Source organism: Triticum urartu, chromosome 5, assembly GCF_003073215.2.
Source record: "Triticum urartu cultivar G1812 chromosome 5, Tu2.1, whole genome shotgun sequence".
Classification (NCBI taxonomy): domain Eukaryota; kingdom Viridiplantae; phylum Streptophyta; class Magnoliopsida; order Poales; family Poaceae; genus Triticum; species Triticum urartu.
Genome location: NC_053026.1, coordinates 613,410,071 through 613,432,512, shown reverse-complemented (window position 1 = coordinate 613,432,512; position 22,442 = coordinate 613,410,071). Strand labels below are relative to the sequence as shown.

The following is a 22,442-nucleotide window of genomic DNA, read 5'->3' as shown; positions in this document are numbered from 1 at the left end:
GCCGAAGACGATCTGCGCGCCGGACTCATCGTCATTGAAGCCTGGTTTAGGGGCTACTGAGGGAGTCCTGGATTAGGGGGTATCCGGACAGCCGGATTATATCCTTTGGCCGGACTGTTGGACTATAAAGATACAATATTGAAGACTTCGTCCCGTGTCCGGATGGGACTCTCCTTGGCGTGAAAGGCAAGCTTGGCAATAAAGATATGTAGATCTCCTTCCTTGTAACCAACTCTGTGTAACCCTAGCCCCCTCCGGTGTCTATATAAACTGGAGGGTTTTAGTCCGTAGGACAACATACAATCATACCATAGGCTAACTTTTAGGGTTTAGCCTCTTCGATCTCGTGGTAGATCAACTCTTGTACTACTCATATTATCAAGAACAATCAAGCAGGACGTAGGGTATTACCTCCATCAAGAGGGCCCGAACCTGGGTAAACATCGTGTCCCCTACCTCCTGTTACCATCCGCCTTAGACACACAGTTCGGGACCCCTACCCGAGATCCGCCGGTTTTGACACCGACAGAGGGGATCAAACCTGCTCGCCGTCTTCCACTAACCCTTCTACGAGACCATCATGTTCCAAGGGCCGCCCGCGCTGCCACCATCCGAGGACGGAGCCGGCAACGACCAATTCACCTATAAGCATCCTCACATGCCCTTGAGCATTGTTGGAGGATACACCGCTGAGACAGAGACAAGCCTGAAGGACAAGAACTTGGTCGCCGCCGCCGCCTCACGGACCGAGCCCTACCACCAAGATCTCGCTCGCCACGCATGACCGGCGAGCAGACCGTAGCTCCCAGATCTGTCAGCCATTGCTCCGAAGACCAATGCGTGTGAGATAGATCTGAGGCCGACGACCGCCACCATCATCGCCGGAGAAAGCCATGCCGGGCAACCAAACCCTAGCTATGAATCTAACATAGACTATAGCAACAAAAGAACCGTGCAACTGATCCGGCGACTCCAATCACCATCCAACAAGCATGAGGCCCGTGGGGGGGAGCGGAGTCACTGAATCCAAAGCCGGATGTCCCGCGGCTCCTCTGGTCACCTTGGGGAGAGAGAGAGCAGGGCGATATTGAGGTGTGACAGAGATTACTGAAACAAAGTAGTATTGGGTTGATGATTGTCACCACACCTCATCTCATCTCTCCTTTTGGGATGCAGCAACGATTTCTCAAACACCTCGTGCGCGTTCGACCTCTGCATTGACGGACACTGAGCTCGTGTCCCGCCCCCTTGCGCTGGTGGCCAAGCACGCGCCACACAAGGTCGCACCATGCGCGATGTCGCTCGCAGAAGCGCGTCCATGAGCGAGGAGGATGATGTGGTAGACGACGCAGACGGTCAGGAGAACGGTAGAGCAACTAAGGGAGGAGTCCCATGTCGTGACGGCCCCGGCGCATGCGCTAATCAAGGGCAGGCGTGCCTCAATGGTGCGGAGCTTCGCACAGATTGGTCGAGGCTGGCGAGCATGTCGAGCTCCACAAAGAGCGCCACTATGGCAGCCACAAGGCTGTCGAGATGGCGGACGAGTGACACGTCGGACGAGTTGGAGGCGACGGCAGAGCGGCAGTGAGGAGGTCCGTGTAGGCGTGGTACTACATTAACATCAAACCTAGCATACTAGAATAGTTCATTATCTGGTACATCGACATGGAACTGGCTAAATACAATATAAACTATATAGATATAATAAAATCAACTCCTTGTCAAAGGAGATGTTGATCACCCCCACGCTGAAGGGACCGGCTTCGTTATTGTTAGACTAGTCACAATGGGGAGTAACTTAGACTAATAACATCACATTTTACTAGGCTATGTTACTACCTTCACAGTGGGTAGTAACATATGTGTGGTGTCATGTCATGGTTCATTTATTAGCCTATAGACTCATATTGTCTTGATATGTGATGTTACAGTAACTAGCTAAGTTACCACCATCATTTCTCTCATCATTAAATATGTGCCACGTAAGCAAAATTATCTTGAAAAGTGTGATGTTACTAGTGATGTTATTCCCACTGTGGCCGGAAATCCAAATCCACGGCATCGAGGCGAACTCACCAGACTCATCCTTCTCTCACTTGTTGGCCATTTCACTTTCAATGTCATCATACAAAACTCGATGCTGTGACGAATGCACTCGTGATATTCGTGCTCATCATGTGCACTCTCTCCAAAAACATGAAGACCACGTGGTTCTTGATGAAGATCTTTGGGTTTGCCACAAGCGCAACCACGCCATCGGCATTGGCACTCTCGGGCTCGAGCCGCGCCTTCGCCAACCGATGCTCCTCCTCCTTGGCCGCGTGGCGGTACTGCTCCTGCCTCATTGGCTTGCGCGCAACATCACACCGCATCCGCCTTGACCATCGATGGGAGGTGGATGTCATCTTAAAGGATCAATACAGTCAACTAGAGGGGGTGAATAGGAGACTATAAATTTTATGCTTATCTTTCAGTTTTAAGAAACTGCGGACAAAATAGGTTCTCTAGATATACAACCAGATGAACACAACCTATATGTCAAAGCAATGTATGTTAGGCAACAACCTGATTAACAAGTCAACAAGCATACAAAGCAAGTAAAGGAAAGGGAAAGGATCGACCACAAGTGAGTTGAGGACGTGATTTTCATCCCGAAGATCACACTCTTTAGGGAGAGCTAATCTCTGTTGGAGCAGTGCCGAAGCCAAAGCTTCGGAACACCACCAAGTGGCTCCCGTATTCTCACTTCGACTCACCCCCAACGGATGAGCCTCGATTTACTTGGTGGTGGTCTGGAAGGCAACCACCACACCTTTACAAACTTCTTTGAAGCACACCACAAGCAAGGCTTCTGGAGTAACCTCTAACTGCCTAGGATCCCAAGCTCCAAAGCAACAAGTGTTTACGACGAACTATTTATGAAATCACAAACCGGTTTTGGTGGAAGTGTAGATGAGTGAACCTCTTCCAATCCTGAAAGAATCAGAGTGTTTGGGCAGATTGGGAGGAAGTAAATGAGATTTTAGTGTTTGGACAATGGTGGATAAGCTCTTAGTGAAGTTAGATTCAAAGGTAGAAGAATAAGGGTATTTATACCCACTCCTCCCAAGTCAAAGAGTAGTTACCCCGCTGGGACTCCGGGCGCTCAGATTGCACACAAGAGAAGCACCCAGCGAGGCTCGGGCACCCGGACTAGAAACTCCAGGCACCTAGGGTATGCAGGTGAAAATACCCACTTCGGGCACGTAACCCATCTAGAGGGAGCTCTGTATACCGTTTCTTCTCTCGTGACTCTAGGCACCCAAAGCTCCAAGGCCTCGGGCACTTGAAGGTCCCTGCATCAACTGTATTGACTTGGGTTTTTACCCTTTGCAAAGATGGCAAGGTGGGGATGGCTTTTATGTATTTGAAAATGATCCACAACACTCTCAGCACTGCGTCTCCTCTTTGTAGTGCGGCTTCCCTACGACTGAAATAAACCAAACAACTTCCAAGTCTTCCGAAAACGACCTCCTTTTCTCCTTTTCAAATAGGGTCACCCACATCCATAGACAATCACCGAGAGTCCAATCCTGAAATAAACTTGAAAAATGACCTTATATCTCACTAATCATGTTGCCATCAACATCGATCAAGACATTACTTGAGATAATGCACTTTCACCGCCGCCCTTGGCCGCCGCATCGACCACCTCGAACCCTATGACGGTGAACCCGACGGACGGGTCTACCTCCATGCCCTCCTCCCCCGAGCTTGGCTCCAAGAACATGGATGCTCGCTGGAGACAATGTGTGTCGTGCGACATACTCACACTCCTCAAGGTGCCATTCCGTGCCCCGCTCAACCATAATCATCTTGTATGTGGCCACCTTCTCACGAACCATGGCAGCGAGAGCTTGAGACAGAGAAGACAATGCGTAAGGCGACAGGAGGTGGGCTGGAGCTTGGGAAAGGCGATACAGGAACACCGGGAGGCGGCGTGGGGCTCAATATGTGGTGGTGCTCGAGAACGGTGATGACCTCGAGTTCGAGGGGGCGCAGACGGGATCGGGGAAGGTGGAGGCGAATCAGTAGAGGCGGTGCCATAAATGGGTTGAGGGCAGTGTGGGCTAGTGTTTGGGGGTGTGGCACCAGGATTTATAGCCGGTGATGGTCGAATTGGGCTATGCGCTGGCAGCGTGGCAATTATTGTGGGAAGCGAGCAACTCCTCATTTTTACTGAGAGTTTGCCTTTCCTAGAGTAAATAATTGGGAAAAGTGCAACAATATAAGGCATAGAAAACTATTTTGAGAAAACTAAAGGTTTAGGTTATCTGGTACCCGAAACCAAAATTTTCTCTCAAAGTATAGCTTTTGGTAATGAGATGCTCTTAGTGCAAAACATGTGGCTCCTTGGTTCAAACCCCGATAGTGGTGGTCAAGTGCAATAATGATCCATGAAATTGCGGTTTTGTGTTTTTTGCTCTTCTATCGAAAAGTCCCTTCTCAGTTTGAGTTCATATGAGCTCGGGTATGAACAGTAAAATCTAAAGAAAAAATGAAAAAAATCTGGGTTTTTTATGCCAAACATTGACAAAATGTTTTGAGTGGTGATTTAACTTTGCAAGCACCCAAAACATTCATCAACGTTTGCCACAAAAAAAAATTCGGATATTTTTTCATTGTTATCGAATTTTACTATTCACCCGAGCTTATATGAGCTCGAGCTGAGATAGTCCGCATCCGCTCTTCTATTAGCCTTTTCTCTTGGAGACGGTCTTCTATTAGTTAAAACAATTTGCAAGAAGTAAAGATATTACGCAAGAGAGCACTCCATCTAAACCGTATGTGAAGATCTTTGCACAGTTGTGAAGTCCCTGAAATTAGCAGCTTTGGATTAATCAAATCTAAACTTCTTCTTATACACATCATGTGTCTTAGTCTCTAATGATGCATCATGCATGGATGATGAACAGTTCTATAGATAGAGTATATATATGCAGGGCCCTGGGAGAAACAAAGGGTGAAAGGGATCTATCCCATGATAAATATCCACATTGACAACATCACAAGCCTTTTTGGAACTTCACTCATAGCCATTATGATTGATCAAGAAACTTTTGAACATAGTATTTATATTCAATACAGCCTGCACGATTCAACCTCGGCAGAAAAGCAGGCATGTTACGCAACAAGGTACAGAGTTTATCCTCTGCCGGCTTGAACTCCGAGAGCTTCCTGGGGTTGGAATCCAGCCACGGCCGGTCCCTAACCTTGGCTTCATAGAGCTTCTTTGCCCAGCCTTCATCCACCTCGATTGTAATGTAATACATCATGCCTTCAACAACTTGCCGCTTCACCTTCACCACTTTCCGGAACTCCAGCACAGCATTCTGCAACAGGAGCAGCGCCAAGATCATTGATCCAACTAAAAAGAAACATTGTCACTCATGCCCAAAAGTACTGGATAGTTATCGGTAATTTCAAATCCGACAAACCCTTTTTTTGGTTGAGATAAAATCTGGCAAACTAGGAGAGCACCCAGCACTGTAATTAAACATCATATCCAAATACTCGAGGTCATAATCGAGAGGGCTTACGGTGTTGCTGTTGTGCTCGGAGACGGCGAAGCGGGCGAGGTCGACGACGCGGAGGTCGTTCTCTGCCCCCGGCCAGTCCTCGATGCCTCCGTACACCTTCTCTGGCCCCGGCGAGTCCTGGATGCCTCCGAGCGTCGGCGGCGCGTCTTCCGCGATCTGGTTCAGAGTAAACGGTTGGACGAGGGTGAGTAGCAGGAGCAGGGTGGCCACCGATCCTAGGACTCGATGTCTCCACATCTCCATCGATTCAGCTGGGCGGCTGTGGACGCTGCTGATTCAGGGAGGGGATTTCTATTCTATGGCAATCGGGCAGGACTATTTATTAGTACGTACTCCGTATTAAGTTTGTTGGAATTTGATTATAACTCGTACACTACAAAGTTGATTTCTTTTCTTACCACGGCCCTGCTCCGAACCCGACACGAAACGACCGACCGACTCACGCTACGGCCAGGCCGGATCGAGCAGGAGTACGTCGCACGAACTGTCAATGCGGCGCGCCATCCAATTCAGGCGATTGGCGGGAGCAACATGCATGCAGGCTCCTGCGCCGGCGGCGGCGCCGGCGCGGGCTGTTTATTCTCGCGTTTTGCGTTTGGTTCTTCTGGTGCACATGCATCAGGAACTTGGCTGTTGACCGGATCAGGAGACAATTTCAGGTTCGTCCAAGTTTTCTGTCCCGGCGCTGGCTTCGGCAGCGAGCGGTGTTTTATCCCGGCGTTGGTTTTGGCAACGATCGATTTTTTTTTCTGTCCTGCAGTTATGGCTGATCCCTCAACAAGGTTCGTGCACTCTTGATTTCCATCTACTCTGCCCTTAGAGAGTTAGGGTTTGGACGTATTGTTGAACCATAGGTTGTAGCGTGTCAACTTGTACAAGTCGTGTACAGATTATAAGCCTTCCAGACACCTATGTCAATCACTGAAAAATTGTCATTGCATGAGGGAGGTTACTAAGTCCAGAAGAAGGAATCAAATATAAAAGCACAGTTGGTGCACTTCAGTACTTAACATTTAACAAGACCAGATATATCTTTCCCTGTCAACAAAGTCTGTCAGTTTTTGCATGCTTCTACTTCTGTTCACTGGACAGCTGTAAAGCGAATACTATGATATATTCAAGGAAATGCTGAAACTGGTTTGACAATATGTAAATCTCCTTCAACAACAGTTAGTGCTTTCTCTGATGCAGATTGGGCAGGATGTCCTGATGACAGGAAATCCACTGGAGGCTTTGCTGTGTTCTTTGGTTCGAATCTTATATCATGGAATGTAAAGAAGCAAGCAACAGTCTCATGTTCTAGCACTGAAGTTGAATACAAGTCTTTGGCAAATGCTACTGCTGAGGTAATGTGGGTAGAGACACTTCTTGATGAATTGAACATTGAGAGACCACGTGTGTCATATTTATGGTGTGATAATCTTGGAGCAACATATCTATCTACAAATCCTGTATTTCATGCTAGGACAAAGCACATAGAAATTGACTTTCACTTTGTTCGTGAAAGAGTTGCACAAAAACTTTTGGAGATAAAGTTTATTTCAATCGGAGACCAAGTTGCAGATGTTTTTACTAAGCCACTACAAGTTCGACAACTTCAAGCCTTCAAGAATAATCTGAACCTTGACATGTTAAGATTGAGGGACGATGTTAAATGATAGGTTGTAGCGTGTCAACTTGTACAAGTCGTGTATATGCGTGAGTTATACGATGAGGTTGTTAGCAAGTCTATCCTATCTTGTATAGCTTGGACTAGAGGTCAAGACTTCAACAACCTCATCAACCGCATGTATCTTCTGTCCTATATATTAACACGTATGCGTCCCTGATGCAGATCATCAAACGCTTAACACCTTTTCTTTCATGGTAATCAGAGCCTACCTCGGATTCATCCATGGCGAGCTCCTCCACAAATTTGTTCCCCTCGTCTCCTTTTGCACACATCGCCACCGAGAAGCTTACGAGAGGGAATGAAGCACTCTGGCGCGGCACCGTACTCTCGGCCATCCGGGGGGCGCAGATGGTGGCCTTCCTCGACGTCGAGCAAGTGGTGCCACCCATGAGCATTGAGGTCACCACCGACGATGGCAAAACCAAGTCCAAGGCTCCGAACCCGGAGTTCGGCGTGTGGTATGCGTGAGATCAGTAGGTTTTCTCTTACCTGTTGACCACGCCGCCGCGCGAGATGGCCATCCAAGTTGCAATGTGCCACACCGCAGCTGAGCTGTGCAATACTGTGCAAGGGATGCTAGCGTCGCATACCCGCGCACAGACCGTCAACGTCATGATTGCACTGGCGAACCTCCAGAAGGGCAACCTCTCCATAGCTAAGTACGTCGGTAAGGTCAGAACACTTTGTGATGAGTTAGCTGCTTCAGGAAAGAAGGTGGACAAGGAAGATGTTGTCTCTCACATCCTCGCTGGACTCGATGAGGAGTTCGATCCCGTGGTATCTGCCATATGTTCACGGGTCGAGCATGTCGGGGTTCCGGAGCTGTACTCGCAGCTCCTAAGCTTCGAGACTCGCATGAATCTACGTGGTGGGTCCTCTCAGTCGTCTGCAAATGCGGCGGCACGCGGGCGCTTCAACAAGTCAAACGGCGACGACGGTGATTGCGATCGTGGCTTCCCCAACAAGCAAGGTGACGGTGGCGGCGGTGACCACAACCGTAACTTCTCCAAGCTGCCAAACCGTGGAAACGGGGGAGGCGGTGGCAACGGTGGTGGCAGCGGCGGGAACTACAACAATAATCCCTCTGCTAAGCCTATGTGACAGATCTGTGTCAAGCTTGGACACCCAACATGGAAGTGCGGGAAGAGATATGACTCCTCCTATCAGGGAGGGGAAGAGCAACAACATCAGTGCTCGGCGAACATGGCGGCCCCCCAGTATGGAGTTGATACCAACTGGTATCTTGATAGCGGCACGATAGATCGCATTAATTACAGGAGATCTAGAGAATCTTACAGTTCGCGATCGCTACACTGGGAACGAGCAAATCCACGCAGCTAGTGGATCAGGTATGACTATTGCCCACATTGGTCAATCACACACATATATATATATATATATATATATATACCCCTGAACGTGATCTTGTTCTTAAAAACATCCTTCATGTCCCTGAAGCTGATAAGAGTCTAATCTCTGCCAGCCGCCTTTCTGTTGACAACAACTCTTTCGTTAAAATTCATCCCCACTCTTTTTTTGAAGGATCGGGAAATGAAGAGAACCCTTCTTCACAGCAAGGGTAGCTAAGGCCTATACCCTGTAAAACACATGGAACAAGACGCCAAGAAGCATGCGCTCAGTGTCACTTCTCCATCTTCGGATAGATGGCACCGGCGTCTAGGACATCCTTCATCTATTATTGTTAGTAAAATAATTAGCAAGAATAAGCTTCCATGTGTTAGTTTATCCAATAATGAACTTGTTTGTGATGCTTGTCAAAAAGGCAAGAGCCACTAGTTACCTTATCCGAAATCTATAAGTGAATCCAAGTTTCCTTTGGAACTTATTTTCTCTGATGTGTGGGGACTAGTTGTTGAATCAGTAGGTAGAAAGAAGTACTATGTAAGCTTCATATATGATTTTAGCAAGTTTACATGGATATACCTAATCAAACATAAGTCAGAAGTTTTTCAAAAAATTCATGACTTCCAAAATCTTGTTGAAAGACAATTCAGCCAAAAAATTCTTGCTCTCCAGACAGATTGGGGGGGGGGATATGAGAAGCTAAATTCCTTTTTCACAAAAATAGGAATATCCCATCATGTCTCATGCCACCATGCACATCAACAGAATAGGTCAGCCGAACGCAAGCATCGTCATATCGTTGAAGTATGTATTTCCCTTCTTGCTCAAGCTTGTATGCCCCTAAAATTCTGGGATGAGGCTTTTATTGCTGCCACCTATCTTATCAATAGGTTGCCTAGCAAAGTTATCAAGTTTGAAACTCCACTTGAAAAGTTGTTCAATGACAAACCCAATTATTCGTCACTTAGAATTTTTGGGTGTGCTTGATGGCCCAACTTACGTCCATACAATGCGCACAAACTTCAGTTTCGTTCTAAGCGGTGTGCATTCCTTGGTTATAGTAACCTACATAAAGGCTTCAAGTGCCTAGATATCTCTACCGGGCATGTATACACCTCAAGAGATGTTGCCTTTGATGAAACAATTTTCCCTTTCTCTGAATTGCACCCAAACGCCGGTGCTCGCCTATGGGATGAGATTCTTCTTTTATCTCCGAAACTCTTAAATCCAATAGATCATGAGGGCAATACATGTGTTGATCAATTGGCAACTAGTCATAACACTGATTTCCGGGAAGAAAATGTTGTTTTTGGTCATGATTTTATGCAGAACCAACAGTTGTTACCTGGCTGCACAGGCGTAGGACACGAGGCGGAGACAGGTGCTGATCTCGAGAGATCTGGCGCAGACGCCTCGACTGCAGCGGGCACAAATCCCATGGAGGATTCACCTGACTCGAGCGCCACGTGCAGCCTCTCCGTGCACGACACGCGGGCTGAGGCGCACGAGCGGGTGGGTCCGGCTCGCCCTTGTCTTCATGCGACGACAGTTGGCCCGGGTCGGCTGGGTGCACAACATCTCCTGCGCGCCATAATGAGGCCGGCAGCCTGTCTCGTCATGGGTTGTCGCCGCCTGACTCCTAGGCGTCTGATCCGAGGCGGATCGACCGCTCAGGCAGAAAAGGAGATTCTCCTGGCCGGTCTGTACGAGGAGGCAGATCCTCTGTGGCCACTGCCGAACCTGATGCAGTCGTAGGATGTAGATCTTCTGCGGCTGGTTCTTCAGGTGCTACTGTTTCTACACGAGTAACTCGGTCACAACAAGGTATTTTCAAACCAACAGTTCACAAAGATGGAACCGTCAGGTATAAGAAAAAATTAAGTTTGCAAATTTTGCTGCCACTGGTGAACCACAGAGTTTGATAGAAGCCTTAAGTGACAAGAATTGGAAAAATGCCATGAATGCTAAGTATGATGCTCTAATGAGAAATCAAACATGGCATCTAGTGTCACCTAAGCAAGGGAGAAATATTATAGACTATAAGTGGGTATATAAAATTAAAAAGAAACCCGATGGCACAATAGACAGATACAAGGCTAGGTTAGTAGCTAAAGGATTCAAACAAAGATATGATATTGATTATGATGACACTTTCAGTCCAGTGGTAAAAGCTGCTACTATTAGACTTGTTTTGTCTGTTGCTGTCTCCAGGGAGTCTTCGCCAACTGGATGTACATAATGTGTTTTTGCATGGTGTTCTCGAGGAAGAAGTCTATATGCGACAGCCACTTGGTTTTGAGGATGGGTCAAGGCCACATCATGTGTGCAGATTGGACAAAGCCCTATATGGTATAAAACAGGCACCCAGAGCTTGGTACTCAAGGTTGAGCTCAAAGCTACAACAAATTGGTTTCCGACCCTCAAGGGGAGACACCTTTCCGTTCTTCTTCAAGAAAGGGAAAGTGATCATATTTATGTTAATTTATGTTGATGATATAATTTTTGCTAGCTCTTCATCAGAAGCCACCTCAACATTGTCAAAAAAATTGAAAAATGAGTTTGCAATTAAAGATCTAGGAGAGTTGCATAATTTCCTAGGCATTGAAGTTAAAAGATTAGATGAGGGTATTTTGCTAACTCAAGAGAAGTATGCCAAAGATATATTGAGGCGTGTGGGAATGACAGATTGTAAGCCTTCCAGCACACCTATGTCAACCACTGAAAAATTGTCATTGCATGAGGGAGAGTTACTAAGTCCAGAAGAAGGGACTAAATATAGAAGCACAGTTGGTGCACTTCAGTACTTAATATTAACAAGACCAGATATATATTTCTCTGTCAACAAAGTCTGTCAGTTTTTGCATGCTCCTACTTCTGTTCACTGGACAGCTGTAAAGCGAATACTAAGGTATATTCAAGGAAGTGCTGGAACTGGTTTGACAATATGTACATCTCCTTCAACAACAGTTAGTGCCTTCTCTGATGCAGATTGGTCAGGATGTCCTGATGATAGGAAATCCACTGGAGGCTTTGCTGTGTTTTTTGGTTCGAATCTTATATCATGGAATGCAAAGAAGCAAGCAACAGTCTCACGCTCTAGCACTAAAGTTGAATACAAGTCTTTGGCAAATGCTACTTCTGAGGTAATGTGGGTAGAGACACTTCTTGATGAATTGAACATTGAGAGACCACATGTGTCATATTTATGGTGTGATAATCTTGGAGCAACATATCTATCTACAAATCCTGTATTTCATGCTAGGACAAAGCACGTAGAAATCGACTTTCACTTTGTTCGTGAAAGAGTTGCACAAAAACTTTTGGAGATAAAGTTTATTTCAACTGGAGATCAAGGTGCAGATGGGTTTACTAAGCCACTACAAGTTCAACAGCTTCAAGCCTTCAAGAACAATCTGAACCTTGACATGTTAATATTGAGGGAGGATGTTAAATGATAGGTTGTAGTGTGTCAACTTGTACAAGTCATGTATATGTGTTTGTATGCGTGAGTTATACGAGGAGGTTGTTAGCAAGTCTATCCTATCTTGTATAGCTTGGACTAGAGGTCAAGACTTCAACAACCTCCTCAACCGCATGTATCTTCTGTCCTATATATTAACACGTATGTGTCCCTGATGCAGATCATCAAACGCTTAACACCTTTTCTTTCACGTATGACGTTTTGGCTTTGTTTGACTGCTTTTTCTTGATGACCGGGAGAATACTGTTGAAGTAGCTTTCAGCGATCAAAATCTTGAGCTGGAATTGCCGCGGTTTGCATCAAGCCGCAGCAATACGAGCGCTTTTGAGTGTTCTGAAGCGTAGGAGTCCGGACGTGATGTTCTTGATGGAGACGCACTTGGATGAATATCCAGCTGAGTGTTTACGTCGTCGGACTAAGATGGATCATAAGTTTGTTGTCGAATTTTGTTATGGAAAAAGAGGTGTTATTTCTCTCCGAGATAAATCAGAAAACTACATAGATGTGCTTGTTGGAAGTGGATCAGAGAACTTATGGAGGCTGACTGGTTTCTATGGGGAACCGAAGTGGAAAAACAAACATCTACTCCCTCGTCCGAAAAATCTTGTCCCTTAAATGGATGTATCTAGCACCAAGTTAGTGCTAGATACATCCATTTGAGAGACAAGGTTGGGAAAAGCTTTTTCGGATGGAGGGAGTATCTAGGAGTTGATTGAAGAAACTTAAACTGATTGGTGATATGTCGTGGATGGTAATCGGGGACTTCAATGAGATCATGTATTCCTTTGAAAAGGAAGGAGGGAATGAGAGACCGGCCCAATTTTTGCAAGCTTTCAAAGATACTTTGTTAGAGTGCAATCTCTCTAATCATGGTTTCATCGGCGATAAGTTTACTTGGCATCGTGCTTTGATCAGGGAGAGGCTGGATCGGGCCTTGGTTTGTGATAACTGGAACACGATTTTCCCGGGTGCTATTTTGGAGCACCCCGACTATTACAAATCTGATCATCGACCGATTCTCATGAACCTGCACGCAAAAGTGGCCCAAGAATTGGTGGGTCATGAGGTGCTACGGTTTGAAGCTCGATGGCTGAAGGAGGCAAAATTCAGGGAGGTTGTATAACAGGCATGGCAATCTTTGCAGTCGGCTGTACAAAATTTTGGACTAGCCGAAAGACTGGCGTTTTGTGCATGAGGAATTGCATAGGTGGGACAAAACTGTTTTGAAGAAATCCACCAAGAAAATGAAGAACATCCAGAAAGAGCTCGAGTAGGTCGCTACAGATGCTCTATCCCAGGAGAATGCTCACAAGCAGAAAGAGCTAGCAAATGAACTGGAACGACTTTTAGATATGGAGGAAATTTACTGGGCCCAAAGAAGCAAGATCAATTGGCTAATGTTAGGCGACAAAAACACATCATACTTACATAATTTTGCATCTGCTCGTAGGGCAAGAAACATAATTTCTAGGCTGAGGGGTGATCAAGGTAACTGGCATGAGGGTACGGCCTACCTAAATCCGCTCATTACGGAGTATTTTGCTGGTCTCTTCTCCATAGAGATAGAGGGGCCAGACCCGGAATTTCTACAGAAAGTAACACCGAGGGTAACCAACGAGATGGATGAGGCCATGTTAAAACTATATTCTGCAGAAGAGCACTACTGCAGGATGGTCCAAACGCAACAGTCAAATCGGAGACCCTTCGACAAAACTATATGCGATGCATCAATCATAAACAGTGATGTAATAAAACCGTCAAAAAAGATGCAAAACGTTTGCGATGGCGGCGAGCGATGAGTGGAAAACGGTTAATCCAGAAGAACTGTTTGCGATGATGCAGAACAACAGAAACGGGCAGCTAGATGAGGGTGTGTGGGATATACGACATACAATTCACTTGGATGAACTGTGTGTGATTAGGAAACACAATGAAAATGGTTCAACTGAACTAGATGTGTGTGATATGCGGCAAGCAGGTCCGTAATCAGAAATGTGTGCCAAGACCAATAATAACATAAACGATTGCTGCTAATAAGCCGTGTGATTTGCTCTGTCTACAGAAGAATAACACACACACATATATAATTGAAATAAACATCCAATTACATAAGTGACTATACCGATCATTCGCACACACCTCAATAAACACTTGCATGCATTATAAAGTAGGAGAAACGATAGTCTAGTCATCCACTTCTTGTGACGCTCCCGCCACTAGCTATTTCAGTACGTGGTTGGCAACAATTGGGGAAAAGTTTGGTCGGTTCAGCTCTCGAGTTGAACTGTAAAGAACGACTGCTTAATCTATGAATGAAATCTATGCTTAATTACTGAATTTTAGTTGCAAAAATTAGATAGTGCTAGTGACTTTTAGCTGCATATTTTGAGAAATCGCAGTATTACAAGGTTGACAAATGGCAATGTTACTATATCAACAAATGTCAATCTTTCCAATTTGACAAATGGCAACATACCCAATATGACAGATGCAAACCTTATCAAATTGTTTGTACGTGGTTGCACATGGGTCATTGATAACCCACAAGTATAGGGGATCAATTGTAGCCTCTTTCGATAAGTAAGAGTGTCGAACCCAATGAGGAGCTAACGGTAGAACAAATATTCCCTCAAGTTCTATCGACCACCGATACAACTCTACGCACGCTTAACGTTTGCCTTACCTAGAACAAGTATGAAACTAGAAGTACTTTATAGGTGTTGTAGGCTAGGTTTGCAAGATAATAAAGAGCATGTAAATAAAAGCTAGGGGCTGTTTCGATAAAGAAGCAATGAAGTTAGTATAGCGGGTGTGGAAAAGTGGTGGTAGGAGTTGCAAAATTGTCCCTAAGCAATTGACTATGTTGCTAGACCGATAGCAAGTTTTATGTGGGAGAGGCCACTGCTAGCATATCATCCCTGACTTGGAATTCTATGCAGTTATGATTGGAACTATTAGCAAGCATCCGCAACTACTAACGTTCATCAAGGTAAAACCCAACCATAGCATTAAGATATATTGGTCCCCCCTCAATCCCGTATGCATCAATTTCTATGCTAGGTTGAAGCTTCTGTCACTCTTGCCCTCAAATACATAGTCTTATCAACATACAACTAACCCTATGGTGTGATCCACGTGTGCGCTCATATGATGGGCACCAAAGGATAGCAACATAACCACAAGCAAATTAAACCAATCATAGCAATTCACCAATTACCGATAGGACAACAAAAATCTACCCAAACATCATAGGATGGCAACACATCATTGGATAATAATATGAAGCATAAAGCATCATGTTAAAGTAGAGGGTACAACGGGTTGCGGGAGAGTGGACCGCTGTAGATAGATGGGGGAAGGTGATGAAGAAGTTTGTGAAGATGACAGAGGTGTTGTTGTAGATCACCATCACACGATGATGGCCCGGCGGCGTTCCGGCGCCACCGGGAGAGAGGGGGAGAGAGCCCCCCTTCTTCTTCTTCCTTGACCTTCTCCCTAGATGGGAGAAGGGTTTCCCCTCTGGTCTATGGCCTCCATGGCGGCGGAGGGGCGAGAGCCCCTCCGAGATTGGATCTGTCTCTCTCTCTGTTTCTGCGTTCCCTGATTCTCCCTTTCACAGTTTCTTAAATTCTCGGAGATCCGTAACTCCGATTGGGCTGAATTTTTGACACGATCTCTAGATATTAGCTTTCTTACATAGAAAGAAGGGTACCCTCCGCCTTACGGGGTGGCCACAAGGGCCCAGGGCGCGCCTGACCCCCTGGGGCGCGCCCCCTGCCTCGTGGCCCCCTCGGGCATCGTATCGCGTTGATTCTTCTTCCCAAAAATCACATATATTCCAAAAAAATCTCCGTCAGTTTTTATACCATTTGGACCCTGTTTGATATGGATTTTCTGCGAAACAAAAAACATGCAACAAACAGGAACTGGCACTGGGCACTGGATCAATATGTTAGTCCCAAAAATAGTATAAAAAGTTGCCAAAAGTATGTAAAAGTTTTAGAATATTGGCATGGAACAATAAAAAAATTATAGATACGACGGAGATGTATCAGCATCCCCAAGTTTAATTCCTACCCGTCCTCGAGTAGGTAAATGATAAAAAAGATAATTTTTGATGTGGAATGCTACCTAGCATAATCTTGATCACATAATCTAATCATGGCATGAATATTAAGACACAAGTGATTCAAAGCAATAGTCTATCATTTGACATTAAGACAATAATACTTCAAGCATACTAATAAAGCAATCATGTCTTTTCAAAATAACATGGCCAAAGAAAGTTATCCCTACAAAATCATATGGTCTGGCTATGCTCCATCTTCACCACACAAAATATTCAAATAATGTACAACCCCGATGACAAGCCAAGCAATTGTTTCATACTTTTGATGTTCTCAAACCTTTTCAACTTTCACGCAATACATGAGCGTGAGCCATGGACATAGCACTATAGGTGGAATATAATATGATGGTGGAGGTTGTGTGGAGAAGACAAAAAAGGAGAAAGTCTTATGATAACCCACAAGTATAGGGGATCAATTGTAGCCTCTTTCGATAAGTAAGAGTGTCAAACCCAACGAGGAGCTAAAGGTAGAACAAATATTCCCTCAAGTTCTATCGACCACCGATACAACTCTACGCACGCTTAACGTTTACTTTACCTAGAACAAGTATGAAACTAGAAGTACTTTGTAGGTTTTGTTGGATAGGTTTGCAAGATAATAAAGAGCATGTAAATAAAAAGTAGGGGCTGTTTAGATAAAGACACAACTAAGTTAGTTTTAGTAAAGAGCTTTTTGTTACGAGAAAGTTATTTGTCCCTAGGCAATCGATAACTAGACCGGTAATCATTATTGCAATTTTATTTGAGGGAGAGGCATAAGCTAACATACTTTCTCTACTTGGATCATATGCACTTATGATTGGAACTCTAGCAAGCGTCCGCAACTACTAAAGATCATTAAGGTAAAACCCAACCATAGCATTAAAGCATCAAGTCCTCTTTATCCCATACGCAAACAACCTACTTACTCGGGTATATGCTTCTGTCACTCACACCACCCAACATAAGCAAATCATGAACATATTGCAAACCCTACAGCGGGAATCCCTCACACTTGCGCGACACAGAGAGCACCATAGGACAGCACCAATAATAAAACATGCAACTCAAACCAATCATGATCATCAAATAACCCATAGGACAAAACAGATCTACTCAAACATCATAGGATAGCCATACATCATTGGGAAATAATATATAGCGTTGAGCACCATGTTTAAGTAGAGATTACAGCGAGTAAAAGAGGGGTTACACCGCTTCATAGAGGGGGGAAGAGTTGGTGATGATGGCGGTGAAGTTGTTGGTGAAGATTGCGGTGATGATGATGATGGCCACGGCAGCGTCCCGGCGCCACCGGAAGAGAAGGGGAGAGGGGGCCCCTTCTTCTTCTTCTTCCTTGACCTCCTTCCTAGATGGGAGAAGGGTTTCCCCTCTGGTCCTTGGCCTCCATGGCATGGGAGGGCGAGAGCCCCTCCGAGATTGGATCTGTCTCTCTGTCTCTCTCTGTTTCTGCGTTCTGGTGTTCTGTCCTTTCACCGTTTCGTATATATATGGAGATCCGTAACTCGGATTGGACAGAAACCTTCGCCGTGATTTTTCCTGAAAATTAGCTTTCTTGTGGCAAAAGAATAACATCAACCGCCTTACGAGGGGCCCACGAGGGTCAGGGGCGCGCCCAGGGGGGTGGGGCGCGCCCCCTACCTCGTGCCCCCCTCGGGAACCATCTCGCATGGGTTTTTCTTCACAAATTTTCCATATATTCCAAAAATAATCTCCATCCGTTTTTATCCCGTTTGGACTCCGTTTGACATGGATTTTCTGCGAAACATAAAACATGCAACAAACAGGAACTGGCACTGGGCACTGGATCAATATGTTAGTCCCAAAAATAGTATAAAAAGTTGCCCAAAGTATATGAAAGTTGTAGAATATTGGCATGGAACAATCAAAAATTATAGATATGACGGAGATGTATCATCTCACATCGACGCGGATAATCAACGAGCTATGGAGATGCCCATCAATTGATGTCAATGTGAGGAGTAGGGATTGCCATGCAACGGATGCACTAAGAGCTATAAGTGTATGAAAGCTCAAACTGGAAACTAAGTGGGTGTGCATCCAACTTGCTTGCTCATGAAGACCTCGGGCATTTGAGGAAGCCCATCATCAGAATATACAAGCCAAGTTCTATAATGAAAATTCCCACTAGTATATGAATGTGATAACTCAAGAGACTCTCTACATGAAGAACCTGGTGCTACTCTAAAGCACAAGTGTGGTAAAAGGATAGTAACATTGTCCCTTCTCTCTTTTCTCTCATTTTTTCTTTTTTTTCTTTTTTTTCTTTTTTTGTAGGCCTCTTTGGCCTCTCTCTCTTTTTTTTGGGGGGGGGGGGCTTCTTTGGCCACTTTTATTTTGATAACCTCACATGGGACAATGTTCAAATAATGATGATCATCACACTTTTATTAATTTACTTACAACTCAATATTACAACTCGATACCAGAACAAAATATGACTCTATATGAATGCCTCCGATGGTGTACCGGGATGTGCAATGATCTAGCGTAGCAATGACATCAAAAAACGGACAAGCCATGAAAACATCATGCTAGCTATCTTACGACCATGCAAAGCAATATGACAATAAATGCTCAAGTCATGATGATGGAAGTTGCATGGTAATATATCTCGGAATGGCTATGGAAATGCCATGATAGGTAGGTATGGTGGCTATTTTGAGGAAGATATAAGGAGGCTTATGTGTGATAGAGCGTATCATATCATGGGGTTTGGATGCACCGGCGAAGTTTGCACCGACTCTGAAGGTGAGAAAGGGCAATGCACGGCACTGAAGAGGCTAGCAATGATGGAAGGGTGAGAGTGCGTATAATCCATGGACTCAACATTAGTCATAAAGAACTCACATACTTATTGCAAAAATCTATTAGTCATCGAAACAAAGTACTATGCCCATGCTCCTAGGGGGATAGATTGGTAGGAAAAGACCATCACTCGTCCCCGACCGCCACTCATAAGGAAGACATCAATAAATACCTCATGCTCCAACTTCGTTACATAACGGTTCACCATACGTGCATGCTACGGGAATCACAAACTTCAACACAAGTATTTCTACAATCCACAACTACCCACTAGCATGACTCTAATATCACCATATTTATATCGCAAAACTATTGCAAGGAATCAAACATATCATATTTAGTGATCTACAAGTTTTATGTAGGATTTTATGACTAACCATGTGAATGACCAATTCCTGTCATCTCTCTAAATAGATATAAGTGAATAAAGAGAGTTTAATTATTTCTACAAAAGATATGCCCACGCTCTAACAAATATAAATGAAGCAAAAGCGCATTCTACAAATGGCGGTTTTCAATGTGTAGGGAAACAGGCAATCCAAACTTCAAATGATATAAGTGAAGCACATGAAGCATTCTATAAAGCCATACTCAAAATATATAAGTGAAGTGCAATGAGCATTCTATAAATCAACCATAGACTATCCCATACCATTAGGTGCATCAAAGAAAAGTGAAAACTAAATGCAAAAGACGCTCCAAGATTTACGCATATCCAAGTGAAATTACCGATGATTGTTAGAAGAAAGAGGGGATGCCTTCCGGGGCATCCCCAAGCTTGGTTGCTTGGGATTCCTTGAATATTTCCTTGGGGTGCCTCGTGCATCCCCAAGCTTAGGCTTTTGCCACTCCTTATTCCTTCATCAATCATGATCTCTCCCAAAACTTGAAAACTTCAATCACACAAAACTTAACAGAAAGTTCGGTAAGATCCGTTAGTATAATAAAGCAAATCACTACTCTAAGTACTGTTGCAAACCAATTCATATTTTGGTTTTGCATTGTAGCTACTGTAACATAACTTTTCCATGGCTTAATCCACTGATAGAAATTGATGGTTTCATCAAAACAAGCAAACTATGGATCAAAAACAGAATCTGTCTTAAACAGGACAGTCTGTAGTAACCTGAACATTCAGCATACTTCTGGTACTCCAAAATTCTGAAACAATTAGGAAAAATAAAAAAATTGTATAGAAATACAGTGAAAAAAGTTTCAGAACCGTTCGATGTTCCAGTAAAAAATGTAAAATCGCGCACTACAGCCAAAGTTTATGTTCTACACCGCACAAGCCAACAAGCAATGTAAACATCCTAAAGGCAAATCTTGACACATTATTTTTATAATACAATGGAATTATACAAGGGGATAATTATTTTTTTTGGAAATTTTCTATAATTAAGATTCACAAAGTTTCTGTGAGCATGAACAAAGTTCAAGGAGCTCCCCCACTTCAACAATGCTTGTCTTTCTCACTTTCACTTTCCTTTTTGAAAAGTTTTGGGTTCCCCTCTTTATTTTTTTGTTTTTAAACTTTATAAAAGCACTCAACAGAAATAAATGACTCTCTAAAACTTCCGGGTTGTCTCCCTGATAGCGCTTTCTTTAAAGCCATTAAGCTAGGCATAAAGTGCTCAAGTAATGTATCCACCCGGATCCCAAGGTATATCAAAGCCAATTTGAATCAACAATGATTTGTAATTTAGTAGTGAGCACAAAGTAACATATATCAAGCAATGACAAAGTCTAACTCTCTTCCTATGCATCGGCATGTCATACAAGAACAATTCATGCACATCAAGTAAAGGCCAATACATAGCATAAGCAGTTTCTTGCAATTCTATCATGGTGGAAACATAAAGAGGTAGAGATGTAGTTCCTCTCTCATAATAATTGCAAGTAGGAGCAGCAAGCACATTGATATGTCTCCAACGTATCTATAATTTTTGATTGCTCCATGCTATATTATCTACTGTTTTGGACTATATTGGGCTTTATTTTCCACTTTTATATTATTTTTGGGACTAACCTATTAACCGGAGGCCCAGCCCAGAATTGATGTTTTTTTTGCCTATTTCAGTGTTTCGGAGAAACAAAATATCAAACGGAGTCCAAACGGAATGAAACCTTCGGAAACGTGATTTTCTCATCAGATAAGATCAAGAGACTTGGACCCTCCGTCAAGAAATCCATGATGCGGCCACGAGGGTGGAGGGCGCCCCCCTAGGGCGTGCCCCCTGCCTCGTGGGCCCCTCGAAGCTCTACCGACGTACTTCTTCCTCATATATATACCTACGTACCCCCAAATGATCGGACACGGAGCCAAAAACCTAATTCCACCGCCGCAACTTTCTGTATCCACGAGATCCCATCTTAGGGCCTGTTCCGGAGCTCCGCCGGAGGGGGCATTGATCACGGAGGGCTTCTACATCATCATCCAAGCCTCTCTGATGAAGTGTGAGTAGTTTACTTCAGACCTACGGGTCCATAGTTAGTAGCTAGATGGCTTCTTCTCTCTTTTTGGATCTCAATACAATATTCTCCCCCTCTCTCGTGGAGATCTATTCGATGTAATCTTCTTTTTGCGGTGTGTTTGTTGAGACCGATGAATTGTGGGTTTATGATCAAGTCTATCTATGAATAATATTTGAATCTTCTCTGAATTCTTTTATGTATGATTGGTTATCTTTGCAAGTCTCTTTGAATTATCAGTTTGGTTTGGCCTACTAGATTGGTTGTTCTTGCCATGGGAGAAGTGCTTAGCTTTGGGTTCGATCTTGCGGTGTCCTTTCCCAGTGACAGAAGGGGCAGCAAGGCACGTATTGTATCGTTGCCATCGAGGATAACAAGATGGGTTTTTTTATCATATTGCATGAAACTATCCCTCTACATCATGTCATCTTGCTTAAGGCGTTACTCTATTTTAACTTAATACTCTAGATGCATGCTGGATAGCGGTCGATGAGTGGAGTAATAGTAGTAGATGCATGCAGGAGTCGGTCTACTTGTCTCGGACGTGATGCCTATATACATGATCATACCTAGATATTCTCATAACTATGCTCAATTCTGTCACTTGCTCAACAGTAATTTTTTCACCCACCGTAGAATACTTATGCTCTTGAGAGAAGCCACTAGTGAAACCTATGGCCCCCGGGCCTCTTTCTCATCATATCAATCTCCATCACTTTACTATTGCTTTGCTTTTACTTTGCTTTTACTTTTTACTTTGCATCTCTATACCAAAAATACCAAAAAAAATTATTTATCATATCTATCAGATCTCACTTTCGTAAGTGACCGTGAAGGGATTGACAACCCCTAAGCGCGTTCGTTGCGTTGAGCTATTGTTTTTTTGTAGGTACGAGGGACTTGTGCATGGCCTCC

At 44.2% G+C, this 22,442-nt stretch overlaps 1 protein-coding gene and 1 pseudogene across 1 annotated transcript; one reads left to right on the top strand and one right to left on the bottom strand.

Annotated features, from left to right (window-relative positions):
- Positions 1-5,078: 5,078 nt before the first annotated feature.
- Positions 5,079-5,822, bottom strand: LOC125507538 (cysteine proteinase inhibitor-like). Its single transcript, XM_048672089.1, has 2 exons — positions 5,580-5,822; positions 5,079-5,372 (listed from the first exon to the last, which is right to left on the bottom strand). Exons 1-2 carry the CDS (start codon positions 5,820-5,822, stop codon positions 5,079-5,081), a joined length of 537 nt encoding a protein of 178 aa, XP_048528046.1.
- Positions 5,823-7,962: 2,140 nt separating this feature from the next.
- On the top strand, positions 7,963-8,101 carry LOC125511829 (annotated as a pseudogene).
- The last annotated feature ends 14,341 nt before the right edge of the window (positions 8,102-22,442 follow it).